Source organism: Chanodichthys erythropterus, chromosome 16 (assembly GCF_024489055.1).
Source record: "Chanodichthys erythropterus isolate Z2021 chromosome 16, ASM2448905v1, whole genome shotgun sequence".
Lineage (NCBI taxonomy): Eukaryota > Metazoa > Chordata > Actinopteri > Cypriniformes > Xenocyprididae > Chanodichthys > Chanodichthys erythropterus.
In genome coordinates, this window is record NC_090236.1 from 17,816,008 (window position 1) to 17,839,484 (window position 23,477).

Consider the following 23,477-nt stretch of genomic DNA (forward strand, 5'->3'; position numbering starts at 1 on the left):
TGAACTTTTGCCATTTGTGTTTACCTTTTTGCAACAAAAGTGCATCAGTGCGAAATGTTTTAGTGAGTGAGAAGAGTGCATGACAATCGCAAAGGGTGTCTAACCACTTGAACTTGTTTAAGGTTTTGCAGAAAGAATGATTTATTTGACAAATGGGTTTAGGCCATTGAGCGTTTGGTTCAGAGAATGGGGTTTTGTGTCTTAGCAATTGTGAAAAAATGGTCTTGCATGGGGCAGTCTTAAGTAGACTGCGGTCATGTCCAAATGGAACACTAAAGCCCTCACAGTCTTCTTCCGAGAGTCAGAGTCCACACTTTTGTGACATAGTGCCACATTGACTTTCAAGTTGAAGTCTGCCATGGCACTTGCCTCAGGGTAAGGGTAAGGGATCAAGGGTAAGGCTGTAAACATGGCATTCAAGAAGATCCTTCTGAAACCTAAAATGATGAATGGCACATCTACACTCTTGTGCACTTAAGGATATGTGCATGTGGCAGCCATTGCTAAGAATGCCAGCATACTCAAAGTGTGTGGGAAAACTTTTAAACTGTACCTTTTGTAATTCAGGTCATCTTATGTGAAAGAGCAACTAGAGCATTTCTGGCTGACACAGGAAAGAGAATATTGTCTTCAATAATTGTTAAATCAAGGAAGGTGAGTGTCTTTTCTCTGTTCCGTGTGATTATATGAACAGTCCCCAGCCCAACAAAGAAGTGTTATGTGGTTTGCAGAGCCCAAAGAGATTTGAGGAGGTGTTTGAAGAAATGATCTGCTTCATGGAGCAAACAGATCACTGGGAGAACACAGAAATGGAGCTTTCCACAAGAGGGGTGAGAGATCTCATTTTATACAGATACAAGACCTGTCCTGAAAATGTATATTAGATCAAACTGTAAATGCACCTAATCTTGATTAATAAGTTTGGGGTTTCTTTTCTCTTCAGGTTAAACATCTGAATTTCTATGACGTCGTTTTTGACTTTATCCTTATGGATTCATTTGAGGATCTTGAGAATCCACCAGTCTCCATCCAAAATGTGGTTAACAATCGTTGGCTCAATAACTCCTTCAAAGAGACTGTGTGTACAGAATTTCTAGCATTTGATCATTTGACAAAATTACATTTTAATTACACAATGATATTTCATGAAACGTTATTTTACCTTCATAGGCTGTTGCATCAAGTTGTTGGTCCGTACTGAAGCAGAAGAGACAACATATGCAGGTATTGTTGGAGATGTGCAATCAGCATGCGGTTCATGCGTTCATATATTTTTTTTTTTTTTTTTTTTTATTAATTCACACACCTTTTTTAATTTCATTTTTGTGTATGTAGGTTCAAGACGGCTTCATTGCACATTTCTATGCCGTATGTGAACACATAAGTCCTGTCTTGGCCTGGGGGTTTCTAGGTCCAAAAAATTCCCTGCATGATTTCTGCTGCTTCTTCAAGGTAAAGTGTAATCTGATGATCTCTGTATCTTAAAGAAGTGGTTCTCAGACTTCTCCTGGAGTACCACCAGCCCTGCACATTTTGTACATCTCCCTGTATCTGACACACCCATTTTAGGTCTTGCAGTCTCTATTAATGAGCTCATAAGTTGAATAAGGTGTGATAGATGAGGGAGACATACAAAATGTTTTAGGAGGTGGTACTCCAGGACAGGTTTGAGAACCTTAAAGAAAAGAAAGTCTTGAGAAAGTCTTAAAGCATGTCGGTCTCAAATAGCACGCCTACATACACCAACCGTCTAATGCGTCCCACCACATTTATTTTTGATAAATAAGATCCACTTTCCTACTGAGTTTAGCTCTAACCCTAATCAAACACACTTGAAATAGCTAATCATAGTCATCCAGATTACTTTGAAGTTATAGCTAAAGGCCCCGATATACTTCAAACGAAGTTCCTTTTCTTTTCCGAAATGTGTGAGCTGCGATATACTGTAATCAAACATCTGACGCCGCCCACGCTGCTGAGAGCGACAGTTAGATGAATATGTAAATACGTGCTGTACACTTTCTTCGTAACAAAATGTACACAACAAAAATGAGAAAACAGCAAGCATTTTTTTATAGAAAGCATAAGAAAAGCATCTGATCATAACATGGGTATGTTAGCACGAGCTCAGCAAATTAGCACTCCAGTCACGTCACGTTTATTTATATATCATATAGAATAGATGTTTATTCAATAGATTGCTTAAAAGCAAGCAGCTTTACAGTAGCAAACACAAAAACAGTGTCAGTGCCTCAGAAGCACAACTTCATTTTGTACTATAAAGTGGCTATCCAGTGTGTTCATGTTTTCACCTGTGGAGATCTCAACGAACTAAGCAGATCAAATGAGTCAGAGAAGGGTTCCACACAAATGAAGGCGGAGCCTTGGCGCACACCTCCTACTACGTTATCATCACGGACCAATGGTGGCATGAAGGTGTTTTGCAGCTGAAGCAAACTTTTCCTGAAAGTTTGTTTTGGCAAGCCGTTTCGAACTTCCAAAAAGAAAACAACTTTGTTTTGGCCTGATTTTGTTCGAAATAACGTCACATCAGTTCGTTCTTTGATTTCGTTTGAAGTATATCTGGGCCTTTAGTGTGTTTTATCAATTTTGATCACTAAATTTGGAAGAACTGGTGAAAAAATTAAAAATAAAAATGCCTCATTGAGTTTGTTTGGCTGGCCTTCTATGCAACTAGCAGGAATCAGGATGCACAGGTTTTGCACTGCACACAATAACTAGTTAATGGATTTGCCAAGTTCAATGGCACTGAATCTTTGACCTATCCTTGCTGGAGGAAACAACATGCACTTAGTTTGCTGATAGAATATAGAAAAATTGTAATTCATCTGCTAACAACTAGGAGGCTTTCCAAGTCAACCCATTTTAGCTGCTTCAGGTCTATCCAATTAGGGTTAGAGCTGAACTGTGCAGGAAGGTGGCCATCCAGGAGCAGGAATGGACACCCTTTGTCCAGAGGGAATCTCTTTGGGATACTCAAAAGCAGGGGTGTCCAATCCTGCTCCTGAAGGGCCACTTTCCTAAAGAGTTTTGCTCTAACCTACTTGACTAGAAGTTGCTAGTAACCCTGTTCCTGGGCTGTGTTTAAGTCCAATTTTGTTATGCCCTTCCCTCTATCTCGTTCATTCTGATGTATGTCATTGCTGTATAGGTGCCCACTACTGGCAGAGCCCTTGAAATGTGTTTAAATGAAAACTAAGCCCTTGATCGCTTAATCTGCTATGGAGCTGATTTATTATTTAGTTGTTTTTTTTTGGTCTGTGGATCTGCCTGAAGTGTACATGTTGAGTAGACTTGCTCCCTGTCAAAATCTAGGGTTCGAAGGTCTGTCCAAATAAACTTCCCTCATCCACTTGAAGTTAAACACACTTCAAAATGGCAGTGGGAATTCTCTCGAGAGCAAGTTTGTGATTGTATTTCTAAAAGTGGAGTTAAATGCAGCCATGAAGGCACACACCTTACACAAACACACCTAACACAACTCATCTGCTCATTATAAGAGACTCTAAGGCCATGTCCACACTAATACGTTTTCATCTGAAAACGTATATTTTTCTGTTTTTGCCTCCCGTCCACACTGAGACGGCGTTTTAAGTCAATGAAAACGTAGCTTTTGGAAAATGCTCTCCAAATCGGATAAATTTGAAAACGGCGTCTTTGTGCCATAGTGTGTACTGTGAAAACGGAGGCTTTTGAATACGATGACGCATTTTTTTAGTCATATGACCAATTCAGCCAAGATGCTGAACGACATTGTACAGCAGTTGTTTTGGATGCTCTCCGTTTTGACAGCCTTGTTAAAAAAATTAATGTCAATTTGTACATACTGCGTTTCTTCAAAGAAGCTAGAATGTTTCCTTGCAGTTGCTGTTTAGTGGCGGAAAGTAAATAAATGCCTAGCGTAAATGATGCTAAACGTTTTTAGAAGAAAACTCTGTTTTCAAATATATCCAGATTAGTGTAGACGTAGCCTAAGGCTGTGTTTGAAATCGTCCCCTACACAGCGGTTTGGAAAATGGATGGATTGATGATTCCACTGTCGGCGTCATCTTCCGGCTAAACATGGGAATTCATTCAGCACGACCATCACAGAGCATTATGGGTGTTCTTTAGCCATTGAGCATACATTGGTTGTACACTCATTATTGTAGTGCATAGTTGGATTAAATGAGTGTACTCCATGATGTGCACTCTATAACGTCCACTATGGTTTCGGACTAGTGTTGTCACGATACCAAAATTTTGACTTCGATACGATACCCAACTTCAGTATCACGATACCGATACTTAAACGATACTATGGCAAAAACTTAAAACAGTAGGAAAAGTAAATAAATAACATATGACAGAACTTCTTTCTTCACCAGTGTGCAGCTGAAAATTCTGGATTTGAGCTTCATTGCCATGAAGTTACAGAGTTAGATTTAATATAATTTTTAAAGTTTATTATTTTCATGCTCAAGAAAATTGTAAATTATGTGCTATTATGCTTTTTTCCTGTTTTTTTTTTTTTTAAATACATGTAAGCAGGGCTTGATATTAACTTTTTTCACTCACCAGCCACTGTGGCTAGTGGTTTTCCAAAGTTACTAGCCACTCAGCATTTTCACTGGCCACAATTTTGATGTTGGTAAATTACATTTTATATGATATGATTTATATGATTATATTAAATTTCTTTGAGTCATTTTACTTGATTTAGAAGATTTAAAACCCTTTCAAACTTTTAAATGCAGACTGACCACCCAAATCAAGATTACATTGTATATCAGCTGGTATAGGTGGGAAAGAGGTGGACAATATCAGCATGAGCTAGTATGAGAACAAGTTGTGTTAGGCTATATAAAAGAACAAAGAATCAAATTACAAAAACAATAGTAAATTAAAAATAATCTTTTTTCAGATACACTAGGTTTATTTAACATATAGCCTGCATTTATCATCTTTTGTTGTTTGATTAACATTAATGACAGACAGGTAGGCCTATTTAATTGAGCTGCTGAATGCATGGACATAACTGACAACTATCCAGTTATCACCCACCTGTTTACGTCCACTTAAGCCATAACCGACTGTATTCACGCGAGATACTCCACACGATGGACATTTAGACATCTGTGTGCACGTGTATTTGACTATTCAGGTGCGAGGAGAACTGATCGCGCGAGCGACAGAGAGAGAGCGCACGCTAGAGAGCGCTTCTGTTGTGTGTCATTTAGCGCAATTCCTTCACTAACTGCATGTAAATAATGAATTGTGTGATTGGAATTAGAGCTATAATGTAATTAGAGCAATGTTATTAAAGCATAAATTGGTTTGATATAACTGTATATTCCCTTCACATATTTGTTTTTTTTTTTGTTTTTTTTTCAATTAATTTTATTTTAGCAACCAGATATCACTTATTAGAATCAATAATAACGTTACACCTCTTTGCGGATGTCTGCTTGCATGAGTAATATAAATAACACTCATTTAATTTTTGAGAGCATAAACATAATGCTGGCATCACATTCACTAACCTGTCGCTCTTTAAATTCTTTGTACAAATCGGGATGTTTGTCGGCAAGATGCTTTTGAGTCCCTTCGCTTGCGTTATTTTGTAACATATTTTGCAGACGGGCTTCGTGGTGTCCGTGGGCTTGCCCTGGCTGTCGCAATGTAAGCAAAATAATGCCATATTTTGCTTTGTGCATCTGCTTTCTCAAGAATTTGTGGACGGTCTGCAAGAGCACCTGTATTTGCAGCCATACCTCTCGTTTGGTCACCATAAAAGCCGTTGCGCAGTTGGGAGGAATAAACACGCACTCAATGTGCCTCAGAAGCAGCGCGCTGCACGCACACTGCCCCTGCTGTCGCACATTAGGAAATACAGCTGGTACTCAAAGTACCGGTACTAATAAAATGAAGAACCGTACCGTTTCTAAAAGCAGGGTATCGCGATACCTTTCTAGTACCGGTATATCGTGCAACACTATTTCGGACACCACTACAAATGGCTGTTCCCTCAAATAGTGCCCTATTTAAGGATATGGGGGCGATTTTAGACAAAACCCAAGACCTGAAATGAATGGGTCAGTTAAGGCACACATCCAAAATGTGTACAGGCTTGGGAAACGCTGAATTAAATACACCAGAACCAGTTAAAGCTGAACTCTGCAGGACCTTGGCCCTCGAAGAGCAAGATTGGACACCCCTGCATAAAAGATTATGTTAGCTCTTTGTCCAAGTAGGGTAGGGTTCCTCTAATCTGGCCCTGGAAGTCCACTGCCCTGCAAACTCCACTACCTGTAATTTTCTAGTAAAGCAGAATACCTTGATTAGCTTGCTCATGTGTCTTGAATTAGGAATAGATTAAACTCTGCAGGGCCAAATTTAATATTGATGATTAGGGGGTCTGATGGTTATGTGATACTACCAAGGTATAATCTTCACCAATTTCTTCAAGAGTCTTTTGTGGGTCCTGATTGTTAAACCCACACCTGCAGTACTTAACAGAACACCCGACCCATTATCCGTCAGCAGCAGTAATGTAATTTCATTTGACAAAGACCTCGAACCAGACCAGCATTAAAGTGGCCCATTTTGCTATTTTAAAGGTTCCTAATTTTTTTTTTGAGGACTCCTACAACAGGTTTAACAAGTCAAAAGGCACTTTCATTTTCTCACTATATACATTGCAGATCCTCATTTCTCAAAGACTCGTTTGAAGCTTCAGTCTCTCTAAACCCCTCCCTTCTGCAAGTCTGCGTCGATTGATCAGATGGCCCTGAGGTAATTGCTCTACCGTTTAGAGTGCGTGTAGGAAACGAAACGGCCACGGCTCTTCCTAAATACATTAGCCAAGTACTAACGTGAATGACTGATGTAACATTGCAGTTTGTAAAACAAATCTTGCTCCATCCTTTATCATTACTTATAGTAAGATCAACTGACATTCTGCATTAATGGACACAATTTTAGGCAACAGTGGGCCCACAGCTGATTAGCAGAACTGTTTCAGTAAGACAGTAACTTAAGTTAGCTGGAGACCTACAGCTGCACTGGGTATCCACAATATAAAAAACAACTATGTATTTTGAGCACTGGCAGAAAATATACATAAATGATTACTCATACTTACAAGTTGTGATTCAGAAGATAAAGTTGGTCCAAATAAAGTGGGTACTGTCTCATCTTTAATGGATAAGCCTTTTGCAAATGCCACATTGACCTTGCCGAGATTCGAGAAGCAGGCGTCAGTAAAATGATGGCAACACAAAAGGTTGTACCGCGGTGTTAATTTTAACCACTGATTTCTTTAGTATACAAAGAGAATTTGCTTTTGCAAGTGCAGAGATCAGCATTTTCTCAACATGTACACACCAGCTCCCAGCCATAGTGTTTGAGGGTGGCTCAAAGTAGATGTTCGCGGGCAACCAGTGAAGACTATGTGGGCAGTATGCAAATTCGTTACTGTGTTATGTAGGCCAAGGAAGCGAGACTGGAATTCATGATGATTCGTTTAGGCGGTTCAGAGTCGATTCCTCTTTTTGGGAGACAGTAACTATCATACACTTTCAACTTTACAGACCATTTACATTCACAGACAGCTATATTACACAATGCATGAAAGGTAATATTTGAAAAAGTGTAAAGGGGCACTTTAAATCTACTACATCAGGTAGACATTCTCTCATGTAACACGTAATTAAACCATCATTAAGCATTCTTTTATGCACTGCCTATCAGTCATTCCCGACCTGCACTTCAAATGACAACGTAAATATTATTCCACCCGTTAGACCAAATATTAGTGGTTCATCCACATGAAGGACTCTGCCTTCAACTTTGACTATGTTGAATATAGATTATCAGGAATAGTTTATCTTTTGTCCCATAGGAGCAGGTGCTGTTCTTTCTGAAGGACATCTTTGACCTGGATAAAGTGCGTTACTCTAGTCTAGACACACTGTCTGAAGATATCCTGCACCTGCTTCACCGACGCTCTGAGCTGCTTCTGGCCTACCTGGGAACGGACATGATCTGTCACCTAAACGGCTGTAATGGAACAATTTTGAACCTTGTACCCAGTGCTTTACTGGAGGCACAGGTTCAGTGAGCTACACCTGTATGTCACATCCTCTACATTTTCATGGACATGTACTTATTGCCTACAGTTGCTGAGTCCAGTGCACATCTTCCAAGTAATTATTAGTGCCATGTTAATGCAGTGTAAAGTTTGTGTAATGTTTAAAATGAAGTGGATAAAAAGGGACAGATGTTTATTTTATATGCCTTCAATGTGTTCTAGTAGTTTTAATTTGACATTTAATGATTTACACAAATGAGCTGAATTTTTAAGGCCCTTGATGTTTTGAGACTTGAAAGCTTTAAGTATTTTGATAAAGGATGTTATCCATTTGTCTTCCTGTAGGTCACTTTATAGAAATTAATATTCAACACTGGCAATGAATTTTAGACACTCAGTGATGCTATGAGTACACAGCAGGTGAATGTTGTGAATATAAGCCTTACAAATAGTACATGTATTGTGATGAAATTTTGTACTGTAAAACACGAGTTAAAGCTGCTTGTTTTAGTTCACAATTTATATGTTAAGCCAGTATGTGTTATTGTATAAAGAAACTGAAATCTGATAAATAACCTCAGTCATTTGTAATGATTACAATTTTATTGATGACAATGGCAACAATTTTCAACATTTCAGACCAACAATTCTCAGCAAAAATCAGTACATTCAACAGCTTTAACAGTTCATGATAGCTTGTTTTACCTCAAAGGCATGCTCCAAATTTCTCAGCTAGCCTCCGATTTTCTCTTCGTTTTTAGACCCCCACGAATTCTGTTGTGAACAATTTGCTCAAAGGAAAGCACATCTTGCATGCATACAAAAAGATATGCAGCAATGGACAAAGACTAGGTTTAAAGAAACTCTTTAACTAAAACCAGTCTGGCAAATGTCTACTAAAAAGAAAAAAAAAGGTTCCTGGTCTGGTCCATCTGTACAGCATTGATGTACATTAAATCCCTACGCTTATCAACAAAAGGCAAAGCATGTACTCGAACATTTCATAGAACCATTAGTCAACCAATAATACAGAAACATATGGCTACATTTCTATAATCAAATCTAACTGGCATCACCCTAAACTAATAGAAACATTGACTTTGCAATGACAGATTCCTCATGATATATTTTTACCTTATAATTGGAGCCCTTGAACAGTACGTTCTGCGGAGGGACAGACTCAAAGGATTCCTCCTTACGGACAAACTAGGACCTGATTCTACGAACTACGCCTGCAGCATCTTCAACACTGTGAGTGAGAATGAAGGCAGCAATGTGGGACAAACATTAGCACTACAGAGGGGCATCAAGAAAGCTTGCAAACCAATGAAACATGAGCATACATACAGTATACGTCAGTTATCAGTGAGTGCATTCATAGGACTAACTGGAGCATTTCGCATCTGCATGCATTGTATAACAGTAGAGAACAGGACCACACTAAACAGACTTACCAGGAAGCTAACAAATTTGCAATCAAATTTTAATTAAATAAATCACATTGGGTTCATTTAGGAAAGCATAATCCTAGTTAAAGATGAAAAACATTTTTGTGAGCTAAACGTCAATGCCATGCAATTCATATGGACAAAAACATATTTCCAGCAGACCTAAATTCCGACATTTGTGGCATACGCCAGTCTATTTTCTACAAGAGACATCCTTAATTGAAAAAGCGGCACATATTGACCCTTGTTTTAAATGTGAAAAGCATTACACTATATCACAGGTTCAACTGTTTTGATTTCTTAGGATACTCTTACCTGTGTTATTGCTGCAGAACCTAAGGTGCAAGGTCAGGGATGACACTGCAAAATTAGACATTGCACTGCTCACTAATGAACAGTCAAATCAAAAGAACTTGAATCAAATTGACAGCCTCAATGACCTCAAATCACACAAGCAGGTCAGGCACAGATTTAGAAATTGGACATTAATACCAATTAACATCTGAAAGAGGTCATTTGCTGAGGGTCTTTATAGGTCTATGCAGTACAAAACACTTGGCAAGTCACAAAAATGTATATTCAGTGTTAAGTCAGATGGGAAAAAGATGCGGATTCTACAGACGTCCTGACTTAAACACAGTGATACAGTTCACAGTTTCATATGATAAGTCTGAGAGACAAGTCCTAAATGTCTAAAGCAGTGTCAACATGGCAAGGACTCAATTTGTAAATATCACACAATGCTGTTATGGCAAAAATAACAGTCCAATGTGAAAAAGGGTCATTATTTTGAATGCATGTAAAATCAAAATTACAGCCCTGACATACTTACCCAAAAAGGGCAACATTTAGATATTTAAATACATTGCGTTTCAGTCAGTCAAAGACAATGCATTGACAGCAAAAAAAAAAAAACAAATTGGGCCGCAAAGTCATGTACATTTTGTACTTACAGTGGAGAGCTCATTTCACTGGTGTGGAAGGCCAGAGTCTCCAAAAACCTACAGGCCTATATTGGAAAAATGCTAACAAACAATGGGCAGACAAAAAAGTAGTCCACGTTCGCATTTGAGCTTTTTTTAATCGTATCAAAACGTTTTAGAAATGGCAGCAATATTGATATAAATATATACACAATTGGTGGATTTTAGACATTTAAAATATATGATGGGGACAAGTAATTTCGCAAGGCATGACTGTTGATCAGAACACTTGACCTGCCCTGTAAAAAAGCAGCAAACTTGGAGAACAAACTAAAATACTTGCAACATGATTGCAGTCACAATATAAAAGGAACAGTTTATGTAAAGACGCATACTTGCTTACCGCCTTCCTAATCTTGCCTGTGAGGGAGGAAATGTCTCGCATTAACAGTGCACACTACCTCAACAAACCAGGTGAAATGCAGTACAAGAATGAGCAACACTACAGCACTTAAGAGTTATTGAATTAATCACATACCTTGCCAACACCAAGCCACTTTGCCTTAGATAACCTGCCTATACCTACATACACAGCAATGACCAGTTTTATATATATAAAAAAAAAAAAAAAAAAAAAACAGCTGTCCATTTGTCAAACAAGCAATGTCAAACGATCAATGATCTCTTAATTGCGACTTTAAAATAGACCAGGAATCAAACTAAAAATCAAGGGTAATATAGACAGTTGGAGAAAAAAAAAAAAAAAAAAAAAAAAAAAAAACAGGAGCAACATTTTCTTTCTGGAAATTTGCATACAAGACCCCCCCCACCCTGTCCCAAAACAGGAAATTCAATTTTCACAACATTCCCCACCTTTGCACCCCACTTACCAACACAGGAGGTTTCATTGTTTTATTGCAAAACACAACAGGCATATCATATTAAAACTGAGATGATTTACATGGAAATGACTAAAGTTTAGTCTCAAAACTACATGAGATACAGGAGATACAGGAGCTGGAATGACCAATATTACCCGACTAAAAACAAACCGTTCATTTACAAGAGTGGCAAAACAAAAAGGAAAAAAATATATATATATCTTGACTTTGGAGCCGGTCTGCGATCTATCTTAAACACTCAAACCAATGAAATTAAGATCTTCATCATGGCGTCTGCATCCAAACATTTAACAAAGGTTTTTTTCTGACAATGTAGCATTTACTTTATGTCCACTTCACATTACTGGCCCTGTGCAGAAGAAATACATAAGAAATACACAACATGTTAAGAGCAGAAACATTTATGCAACACCCTCCCAAAATAAAAAAAAAATAAAAAGAAAAGAAAAGAAAATAGATAAAAGAAGCCTGTTTGAGGAGGAAAGTGTTTGGTTAAGTGTTGTATCGATGACTCATCTGGAAACCTGCTGAACCTGTGGAAGTAAATGTTAGAAAAAAAGGGGGGACAAAAACAGTACACATGCACATCAGAAGAGAGCAAAAGGCAAAAAGTTTTAGTGGAAGTGTACCTGCTGAGCCTGGGGTGCAGCTCCCATAGCCTGAGGGGCGCCTTGGCCGTAGTACGCTGCCTGTTGGCGGTAGTACTCTGCCCACGCTGCACTGTAATCTGGCTGACCTCCTGGCTGAGTCGTCGCTGCTGCTGCAGCTGCCTGAGGAGCAGCTTGACCTGAGATTAAATAAAACCCAAAGCATTAATGACAGGTGAAGCAATATTGTTAAATCACCAATTAGTACGTGGTTAAATCTAAAGTCCATGACAATGTTTGTAAGAGGGGGAACGACCCCGGCCACACTATCTCGGATAGCCGGGACAGAAACCCACTACTTTACTCTAGGGCAGCTGAGTCCACAGCAGCTCTACTGCAGAGGACTGTGAAAAGAGTTGCAGCTGCCCAAAACTTTTAGAAATCGAGGCGTCTACATTCACATTCATGTCTCACCTTGTTTCTTATAGTACTCTTCCCATGCCTTCGTGTAGTCCTGCTGAGGCTGTCCTTGACCTGAAGAGACAAGATCAAACAGACGTTAATCATGAGCCTACACAGAACAATCACATTGAAGATAACTGAATTATCTATTGGCAATTCTGTCATGCAACTATTAAGTATACCACCAAATTCATTATACAAAAATCTAAGTTTGACTAACATCAGAATAATGGTTCGATTAAAACATTCATTGAAGATTAAGTTAGTATTAAGACTTTCAAATTTCAGTATTTTCACATTTAATATTTATAAACAGGGCTGGGCGATATGGCCTAAAAAAAAAAAAAAAAAAAAAAAATTCTCTCAAACTACTTTGTCAGAATGACAAAAACTTGCCAAACAGGTGAACATTCCACAAATCTGAGGGACAATATTCAAAACATTTATAATAAAGTATTTTTCCACATCAAAATATACACAAGTTAACTTAAGTAAAATCCTTTACAGTGTTTTTTCTTAAATATCTTTAAGTGAAAGTTCACCCAAAAATGAAAATTCTGTCATTAATAACTGCCTTCATGTCATTCCAAACCCGTAAGACTTGTTCATCTTCGGAACACAAGTGAAGAAATATGGCATTTCTATCCTCTTCATTAAAAATCCTTACAACCACCACTGTGACGCTTTAAAAAGTTCATGAAAGAGATTATTTTTACGATCTCATGAATAAAGCCGTTTAGTCAATTTTCTGAAGATAATAGATCATTTTCTTTATATGATGAACAGACTGAATTTAGGCTTTTATTTATATATAAACAATGATCAGTGAACAACAGGAAATAACCCTTACAGGTTTGAAACAACATGAGGGTGAGTAAATGACAATTTTCATTTTTGGGTGAACTAACCCTTTTAATCAAATTTTTTCTCTCTTTTTTTCTGCATGTTCTAACAGGTGATAGTTTGTGTTGCCTGACTATGACATCTTCGGCACAGCTTACAGTGCTGGCTACAATATTAATAATATTATGTGTTTTGTCTTCTAGAAATGCATATTTGACAGCAGCTTGAGTTGGGATGTAGATATAAAATTTAAGTTAATAAACAAAAAATTTAAAACCTCAAAGGGTAATGTTTGAGTTAGGAGTCTACTTTTATTTAAAATTAACCATTGGTCATCCATAGTATCATACATCTGGATCATGATAACCATGGGTAAAACCACACATATAGCACCTTACTACCATGGTAAAATGTAACTATATGGTTTCTATGGTATTTGTTATAAAAACATTAGCCTAAATACATTTTTACTATAAATACAAGTGCACAAATGCTATAGCTTAATGACAAAATTTTTCCATTGCTGCTTTAATGCATTTCTACAATAATATTATACAATTCGATAGGAATATACCATATTTCTGCCACATTACCATATGGATACCTGGAGCACTGGGAGTTTTCCCAGTGGGCTACTGTACAATGTGGGTCAGCCAGTTACTATTACAGTAAATCCATGTTAAATGATGGTGGTTTGTAGATTAAAAGGCCTTCTAACTGGATCGTCCATGGCGAAATGTTTCTTGTGTTTGTCAGTGCTATTGAGAATGTCAGCGCTGTTTCTTCTAGTTTAAATCACTGAAACATTTGTGTTCTTGGATGAATTCAAGCGCTTCTCACTAGATCTCACAGCATCGTTTAGTGGTTGCGTGATCGAGACCGATCAGCAAGTAAATGCATCTGCTCTAGTAAGCTTATGCTGCCATTTGAGCCAAGCAGATAAATGGTCCGTGTGGCACAGTTCAAACGAATAGCGTTGCTTTGTTCAGTTTTTGGTACATAAACATATCAAACTTTTGTTATAATTCTATCAAGGGAAATTTTATCACGATAATTATTATCGCCCAGCCCATTTATAAGTGCAACTGGCATTGAAATACAGTAATATCAGGCACAAATTTGGAAAAGTATATATTTATCCATTATAGGCATATACGAAAATGATCATGAGGTTTTCAATGTGTTAATCCTATTCTACCTGTTGAGACACTACAGCTCCTCATTCTGAACAGCAGGGTTTGAGACCAATATTTCTGTGGACAAGCACCCCAAAAAAAAAAAAACTCACGCCACTAATTTCCCTCCCAAAACTCCAAAAGTAAAACAGCACTGATTGGCTATTCAAGCCCTGCTGCTATTTAACCTGATCTCTCAAATAAAATAACCTGAAGCTACATTTGGCAAAATATTTATACCCAATTTCTTGTAATATTCCTCCCAGGCCTTGGTGTAATCTGCCTGTCCACTTTGACCTGGAGCTTGCGGGTCACCTGTTAAAAATGGTACAATTTGAGAAATTGACAACCATTCTTTCAAAGGCTGCAGAAAGTCCTCCACCTGGCTAGGTGGCGCACTTTGCACAAACAGGTTGAGTGTCTCAGAAACTGCCCTGTCCATGAGTGCTAGTCGAAAAAGGCCACCCCAGATCAACGGATAAAGACTATTATATATTTTGAAAAAAAAAATTGGATATTGTACTGTGCAGTGATGGCTACACTGAAAGGCTAATAAGAACTACTGTACAACAGACTGTAGATCTTTAGTGAAGGGAGGGTGGCAGTTTTGTGGAGTGCATGTAAAAACTTACCTTGTCCGTTGGACTGGGTTGTGCCTGGGGCTGCTGAAGTGGGTGTCATGGGGCCCTGGGGCTGCTGCTGGTACTGAGAATAATAGGCTGCCCATGCTGCAGCATTAGCATCAGCTGCTGCTTTATCTGGAGAACAAACAACAGATTAGCCAACTTAATTTTTCCTCCAACAGACAACTGAAGTGACAATGACTTTGACTAGCAACGAGGAAAAGAATTAGAATACTACCTCTCTGAACCAACCCTAATTAGCACAGCTATGGGCACTTACTGGGATCTGGCTGCCCTTGCTGCCAGTGGGGGTATCCGTTGCCCCAGCCTTGAGGCTGGTATGGTGCTGGAGGGCCACTGAGAATAAAATTAAGATACACTAAGTTTCTCAAATTCAATTGACCCATTAAGAACAAGTGAAAACATTGACATATGCTAAACATCATGAAGCAGAAAGTTCTTACTGTGGTCCAGGAGGACCCTGGCCATAGGGCCCAGGGTTGTATGGGCCCATGGGAGCAGGAGGTCCTGGTGGACCAGGGGGGCCATGAGAAGGACCTCCGTGGGGCCCAGGACCACCATGAGGGCCACCCATAGGGCTAACTGGACCCTATGACAAACCAAAATAAACATTTTAAAACCACAATGAAATCTGAAAATTTATTTTTTATTTATTTATTTTTAAAGAATGTTGCAGTACTTATAAATTCAAATGCCCTCGTAATATTTAATCAAAAACATTAAGCTCCCCTCCCCCTCAAAATGACATCTGTACTCTTCATTTCATGTTCACCCAAAAAATTTGCAAAATTTTGTTAGACTTCAAGTTAGAAATCAAGACACTCAACTCCAATTTTCTCCTCAACCAGTTGCCTGGCGTAATCAATCTGTTGGGGTGACCCACGGACTGTAAAGATCTTTATATTAGGGTCTGAATTAGGTGGAGGGTTTCTTTGTAACTCTATCCTGGCTCCAGACTGCTGGCTGATGCTCTTAATTGTTTCACCCCCTAGAGAGAGAGAGAGAGAGAGAGAAAGAAATTACGTAAGTGTTCATTTATTAACCAATTAACAAAAAATTGCATATCCTTTCAAAGGTAAAATAATTACCAGCAACAACTAACCTTTGCCAATAATGAGGCCCGTCTTCATGGAAGGCACAGTGAAAGTGAATTCTTGCAGGCCTCCAGGAGGGCCCATGTTCCAGTTTCCCTGCCCACGGCCTCTTCCTCTACCCCCACCATGACCAGGGGGGCCTCCTGCCTGCACACTTCTCAGTAGATCAGTTATGATATCTGCTGCATGCTGTGCCCTGTCTGGAGGCCCCATGATCTGAGCGATCCTCTCTGGTGTGGTGCCATCATCTGAAGCAAAAAACAAACATCTGTGTAAAAGAGCTGAGACAGATTTAGATTTTGCTTTATGCTGCGTTCACACCGAACGCGTTTGGGGCGTCTGATTTACATGTTAAGTCAATGTAAACGCGCGTCTAGGTGTCCTGCGGCGCGAATCAAGCGTCTAGCGCGGCGCGAATTGAGCGTTCACGCGGCTGACGCGCGAATTGAGCGTCTGACGCCCAAACGCCTGAGCTGAACTTTGGCGTAAATTCGCGGCACGTTAATCAATCAGGGACTCTGCTTTGGTAGTAACGTGTTTATGATGTAATCAGTGGTGGAGAAGAGAACAAAGATGTCGCTGTGTGTGGCCACCCTGAGCTCTATGATGTGTCATTATATTTTTTATCGAGACAGGAATAAAAAGGACCTTGCCTGGAAGGGAATAAGCGAAGAAATCGGACAATCTGGTTAGTTGTAAAACTTTTTGCATGATTTTAGCCGTTGATACTAGCCCACCTTCTAGCTAGTAAAAGTCAGCCGGCATAACCGTGTTTAATTGCCGCTACAGGTTTCCAACTGACGAGATTGTGTGTTTATTCAGAGGATCTGTGCAGAAAGAGATGAAAGCCCCTCCCATGACGCGAATTTTACGCGCGTCTGAAGCGTCTGACTTCAAAATGCTCAAGCGTCCAACTAGACACGTCTGGCGCAAATTTTTACACCCCAGACGCGTTCGGTGTGAACGCAGCATTACACTGCAGTGCATATTAACTCATTCACCTGGTTTGAACTGAATCCTCACACCAGTATCATTCTGAATCTTCTTGATCATTTCACCATTCCTGCCAATCACAATTCCCACTGCAAACCTTGGCACAGGGACCTAAAGCAACAGCAAAATAATTTCAATTGAGTCAAAATTCCATTTAAGAGTATAAAATCACACAGTCAAAATATTAGGTGCATCTCATCAAACAGTACTTACATCCAGACCACCTTCTCCACCACTAACTCTTGAACCATATTCTCCTCTCTGTTCCCGGAAACCCTGATCTCTGATCAGATCCATCACCATGTCTTTTGCTTGCTGTACAGACCAAGACATGCCATTATAAAAAAAATATAGATGAGTTTTCCATAATTTGGTAAAATATCAATGTAGCAATGCAAATGCCTCAATGTACTCACCTGAACTTTAAATGGATCGCCGGAGATCCTGAGTGGTTTATCAGCACCTGTGTTTTGGGGTCCATCTTGAATCATGACCATTTTGACTCCAGCACGTTCCTGTTAAACAAGCGTTGCACAATTACTAATTAATCACAGCCCTTGCTTTTATCCAAAGAGACTCACAAAAGAGGAATACAAAAAGTGATTCAGCTTTAAAGGGCAATAAATATGAAGCACTTAGTAATACAAATGTTTCAGACATTGTTGGGAACAGTACCAGCTTGAATAGGGAGGAACTAAAGAATATTGAATAAGGAATAGTGAAAACAGATGGATTCAGTTAAACAGTAGGATTCAGTGAACGTCTCAAATATGTAAAGAGATCAAAGTCTTCATGGCTCAAAGTCAGAACAAGTAGGAATCCCAAACTATCTTTGAATTAATGCATTCTGCTTTAACTACATCTGTGCACCTTACCTGTAACTGTTTGATTGTTTCTCCACCCTTTCCAATTACCAGACCCGCTTTAGAGGCTGGGATCATTATCTCCTGAACAGACATCCCTGGTCCATCATTGTGGTGGAATGCTGGAGAAGGTCTGCCTTTCTCTACAATCTCTGAGAGCAACCTCTTTGCAGTCCTATTATGGAAACATACATTTATTTTCAACCACTTAAAATACTTATTTTAACCATAAACATTTCTAAACATGTTGATACTCACTGGATTGCGTCAGGTGAGCCTGTTAATGTCACTGACCTCTCAGGCATGCCACCACTGTCTGTTGGGTATAGTGCAGAATAAGAGTTTTCATTTATGCTCCAAAGAGCAGACAACAGTCAGACTCCGACACACAATGTCAGGGCACGGCAATTTTGACTCACCAGGAGCAATCTGTATTTTGCAGCCTGAGTCTTGCTGGATTCTTGATATCTGTTCTCCTCCTCTTCCAATAACTGCAAATGAGTGTTTAATTAACATTGCATTATTAATGAGTTTTAAACAAGTCTTCAAAAGCATCTAGTCCTAGATATGAATTCAGAACAATCAAAATGGTCAACGTACTGAAGCCAACCATGCCATCTGGAACCTTGTACTCTTCTGATATAGACCTGCACATAGACATGATAGCATCATTAGAAGGTGCAAGAGAAATGTAAATAATGTAAAAAAAAAATATATATATATATTATATATATATATATATATATATATATATATATATATATATATATATATATACACACACACACACACACACACAGATAAATACAGATTGCATTCATACTGATTAAAAGAATTAAATTTACCTTGGTGGGCCACCCATGCCTCCCATGGATGAAAAAGCTGTGGCAAATGAAAGCATGAACTTATGAGATGAGCAAACAACAAAGCCACATTTAATACATAATCAGTTTAATGTTGAAAAAAAAAAAAAAAGCAATGCTTACGATCACTTGGTGGAACCTTCTTGGTTTCTGGTTGATCTAAAGAGAGAAAAAAAGACAGTTTAGACTAAAACAACTAAAACAATAACTTTGTAGTATCGAAAATTTTTTATTTTTTTTTATGCAATTGGAATGGCATGAAACTTTGTGACTTTTGCCACACAAAAAATTGACATGATTTGAAAAGTGGTATTAAAAAGTCACAAATGTGACAATAGGAAATTGATGGAAAATATATATAAAAAAAAAAAAGAAAACATTTTTGGGGATACAAATCAGCCTTTGAAAAAACTAAAAATAATTTTTATCCAAATGCATAAATTAAAAGTGCATGAGTTTAAAAACACTGTTCTCATCAACTAGGGATTGCACAACCCTGTATGTATATCTGCATGTCTAGGGCACAGATATACAGGCAGAGAGTTCGTAGTGAATGTGGACATTTCACAATTAACCATGATTTAAAACATCACAGTGAATTAATCGTAAAATGTTTCTGTTGCATAGAACTGTTGCAACTTTCACAAAATGAAAACAAAATTACACTAGCGGTGCAAAATTACACAGCTTAAAGTGTCGTGCTTACAGACACTGAGGTTACTACTCTACATACTAGATTAACTATGCCAGAGGGACCAAACAGCAAAGCTTTATTTCCACCAAAAAAAAGAAGAAAAAAAAATTCACAAAAAAAAATGTATTCTAGATTCATGTACATGTAAAACACAGATGGAGTAACATTAGATTGAGTCCATCAACACCCCCAAAGCTTCACAGTCCTATAGCTCGTCCTGGGTCGACATTTCATTCAGTGATGTTAGGCAGTTTTGATTTATATACTGTTTAATGCTGTTGATCACGTCATTTTTCATATGCATCTGCTTACATGTGAGATCGCTCGTTTCTGCTTCTTCGTCTGTGTATTGATCTGGAGATAGTGAAAACATGGAAAGCCGGAAAAACTAGTCAAAGACGAGAACTTGTCAATAGCAGAGAAAGAGTTAAAAGGGAAATACATAGCTAATATTTAGCTTATATTTAATTCCAAAGAGACAAAGATTGATTATTTTTATTTTCATTGTGATTTATTACCCCTGTTATACTATCATTAGTTTAAATGAAAAAAAAAAAAAAATAGAAATGCTCTCATCATGTTTCCAAGTTCTCATGTCCAAAAGAAATGTAAAAAGAATGCACAAACTGAAAAACACTAAATCCTTGTGTGATCTATTTCCATTTGTTATTTTCAAATAATAAATACTGGCACAGATGTTTACAGAGCAGGGGTCACCTTTCTTTACTTCCAAACGGAGAGATGGGCTTTTTGTTTGTCTATATTATTTTTGTGCTGTATAATTTGGTTACTGTGTAATTTCGGTTTCAAAAGGTGGCAATAAATAACACTTTAAAGAGTGTTCATATGATTTTATACATTAGTAGTGTTGTAAAATTAATGAATACATAATTGTGAAACAGTGATTATTCCTCACACAATAATCGTACCAAAAAAATATTTTCATCCCTAGTGCTCACACATCAAATAAGTTACAAAAGTTTTTTGAAGCGACTCGAGATCATTCAAGTACCCTTCGTCAGTCTGTAAAAATATACCTCAGATTTCTTGTCAAATCTATTTGTACAGTCAATCACAAAGCTCTTTTCCGTTTTAAGTGTTTTTCGCAGCATTCACGCTGAAAACCACAAGCCTTTTTGCCGCTCAGTGGGCGTAACTGCAGTCACTCCGGCCAACCGTGAAGTCACGTGCATACCCACTATATTTAATACGTGATTGTAAGCAGTCCTCAAGATAATCTCAACTTTTGTTTCATGCCGGCTTTACAGCAAAAAAAGGTGTAAAATGTCTCTCTAAAATTTGTATTGTTTTATAAAAGTACAAGAGGCATACATTGAAGATGAAGGGTTCAGCTCAATATAAAACATTATAGAAAAATATATTATTTAACAAAAACATAGCACATTAATTTCATTAAAAATGTTACACTTATTTCAATCAGTTATGAATAATAATGTGGTTTACACCGACAAATATCCACAATAATAAAGCCACAACATGGCTCCTATGAACTTACCTCCATCTTCAAGGGGTCTCTTCTGTCCTCCATAACCAAACTCATTGGAGGCTGGAGAGGGGGGTACACCATCACCTCCTATTTTTGCAGCAATCTAAAAAATTGTGAATTACAAAGTTAAACGGTTTTCGATTAGCCCGTGTAATAACCCTGTAACATATGAGTATGAGGCCTGTACAATCTCTACCGTTGTCCTGAACAAAAATAGAACGACTCGTCAGCACCAAAAAAAAAAAAAAAAAAAAAAAAAAAAAGTAGAAACTTTCGATTTCCTGTAAATTAGTACAAACTCCGCTTACTTATAGAAATGGCTGAAACGAAACTACGGACTCTATTGAGGCCATCCTATATCTAATGGCCTATTTCCAGCTATAAGCGTCTGGTTGTATGTAAATTACAGTTTGCGTAAATTTGTGATAATGTGGAGCTAAAACTACTCGTTTGCTCTTTAGTCTATAACAACTTGTGCGAAACATACGTATGATCTATAAAACGTCATTCTTCTTCCGATAAACCTTGAAATATGCGAGTAAAAAATAAAAACGCGCAAAACTGAAACCTCTTTGTTGCAACGCATCAAGGCCTCACATTAGCACGTTAGCTAACGAACTCGTTACGCTTCGTTTTGGATTTTACGCTACACGGAAAGCTTGGACACACAGAATATTTTCAGACTATTTCGAAGCACTCACTTGTCTGGCCCTCTGAAGAGCGTCTTTAAAAGCATCGTTCATCCCTCCACCGGCGTTTGAGGACGGCGGAGCCACGCTAGAATAGTCGGCCATGTCTACAGGAACAGTCTTCTCGAACTGAAGGAAGATGGCCGTTAGGCGCGAGAGTGATGAAGAGAACTGACTGCAGCCGACCCGATCCTGATCCAACTTCCGGTCGACACACTATAGCGGATATGAAATAAAAGTCCTTGCTTCCTTCTAAAAGTACTGTGGCTCCTACTGTTGTTTCTACTTAAATAACAATTACGATAGTTTTCATATATGACAACTGAAGCCTCATGATGCTTTGAGGCTTTCCCCTGATTGTCCCTCAAAGCTTCGAGAGTGTCGAAAACAGTGTCATTTGGTGTTTAGTAAAAAATGAAGCAGCCAAAACTCGGAAATAAGCGGACGAAACAGCCAGACATTCTATAGGCTAAATAGATTTATGTTTCATGCACAAATAAATGCCTAGCTGTGTGTGTGTGTTGAAGTTCTCTCTGTGATAAGTTCATTTACACATTAAACTGTGGCATTTAATGTCAGTATGAATATCAATATGATGTAATGGAAGAATAATGTACAAATATATAATGTTCATATTTGCTATTGCATATGCAATATTGCATATATGGAAAATATTTTATTTTCCTGAAATAATCTGAATTATGACTTATTTAAAAATTTAAATGAATAAGTCTGAATGAAAACCTACCCGTATCTGAGGGACAGGGGTGAACTTAGTGATTTAGGGCCCTATAAGCGATTTCAGGTATGGGGCCCCAACAGTCAAACCTCGAACTAAAAACACTCCTTTTCTATATGTTTTTATATATATATATATATATATATATATATATATATATATATATATATATATATATATATATATATATATATATAGTTTTTTCTCTATAAAATATCTATAACCTGGAACTTTTATTTCTCAATGTAAATCTAAATTCACAAACAAACTATTTACAGTTAATTCTTTTTTGTGATTACACTTTAATATTAATGCGTCAAAATTTGAGAGGCACAGCACTGTCATTTTTCACACTGTAGACCAGTAGCGGTTCCTGGCCGTAAATTTAGGCAGGGCTGAACACATCAGACACACTTTTGACAGAATTCTAATGTCCTTGCGTTATTCAGCCTGAGGGTGGCACTCTAATAATGACTTTAGTACACACAACAAACGCATAGAATGTCATCTTAGAATTGCCTTAATGTAGGATTTATTGCGTCCGAATGTTGTTTTAGAATGTTACAAGTTATGTAGGAATTCCAGAGAAGAAGAAAAAAGTTATGTCTATTCACAGAAAAACATAACACAAACACAACAGAACTACTGTAAATAAAATCAATTCACATGAGCACGTTTACTCTCATTAATTTAATACGCTACAGACATGCCAACTAGTTACTGTCCTGATGCAGACACATATCTGAAACGGACTGATATCGTCTTGATCTGGAGCGAGGTTTACGTGAGGCAGAAAAATCTGCCCAAATGGCTCTTTGAAGGGCGCTAGTTCCATTTCTCACCACAGATTTACATTGGAAATTTGTGGGGCGCTGTAGAGCTGGGGAGGGCTCCGAGACCGGCTCCCCCTATTCATGAACGCATGACTGCCGAATCCATGCGCTACATTTATATCCTGC

The 23,477-nt window shown here is 38.1% G+C and overlaps 2 protein-coding genes across 4 annotated transcripts in view; one reads left to right on the forward strand and one right to left on the reverse strand.

Moving 5' to 3' along the window:
• The window catches only part of miga1 (mitoguardin 1), a 29,297-nt gene extending 18,076 nt beyond the window's left edge, over positions 1-11,221 (forward strand). Inside the window, exons 11-16 of the mRNA XM_067363748.1 lie at positions 568-654; positions 732-830; positions 944-1,078; positions 1,171-1,224; positions 1,336-1,452; positions 7,904-11,221. Of these exons, the coding sequence (XP_067219849.1) occupies positions 568-654; positions 732-830; positions 944-1,078; positions 1,171-1,224; positions 1,336-1,452; positions 7,904-8,122 (711 nt within the window). The 3' untranslated portion in view covers positions 8,123-11,221. The remainder of the gene's footprint in view (positions 1-567; positions 655-731; positions 831-943; positions 1,079-1,170; positions 1,225-1,335; positions 1,453-7,903) is intronic.
• Positions 11,222-11,310: 89 nt separating this feature from the next.
• Positions 11,311-21,958, reverse strand: fubp1 (far upstream element (FUSE) binding protein 1). 3 transcript variants are annotated; one of them, XM_067363746.1, is made up of 20 exons: positions 21,792-21,958; positions 21,100-21,193; positions 19,896-19,937; positions 19,013-19,048; positions 18,872-18,908; positions 18,627-18,673; positions 18,446-18,517; positions 18,285-18,342; positions 18,039-18,201; positions 17,580-17,678; positions 17,377-17,478; positions 17,172-17,274; positions 16,179-16,418; positions 15,904-16,064; positions 15,520-15,665; positions 15,336-15,412; positions 15,065-15,190; positions 12,427-12,486; positions 11,995-12,152; positions 11,311-11,714 (listed from the first exon to the last, which is right to left on the reverse strand). In XM_067363746.1, the coding sequence occupies exons 1-20, from the start codon at positions 21,882-21,884 to the stop codon at positions 11,706-11,708; spliced, it is 1,923 nt and encodes a 640-aa protein (XP_067219847.1). In that variant the 5' UTR covers positions 21,885-21,958; the 3' UTR covers positions 11,311-11,705. The 3 variants fall into 3 exon arrangements, with proteins under 3 accessions (XP_067219847.1, XP_067219846.1, XP_067219848.1); XM_067363745.1 differs by having other exon boundaries at positions 11,311-12,152; XM_067363747.1 differs by lacking the exon at positions 19,896-19,937 and having other exon boundaries at positions 11,311-12,152.
• Between the last annotated feature and the right edge of the window lie 1,519 nt (positions 21,959-23,477).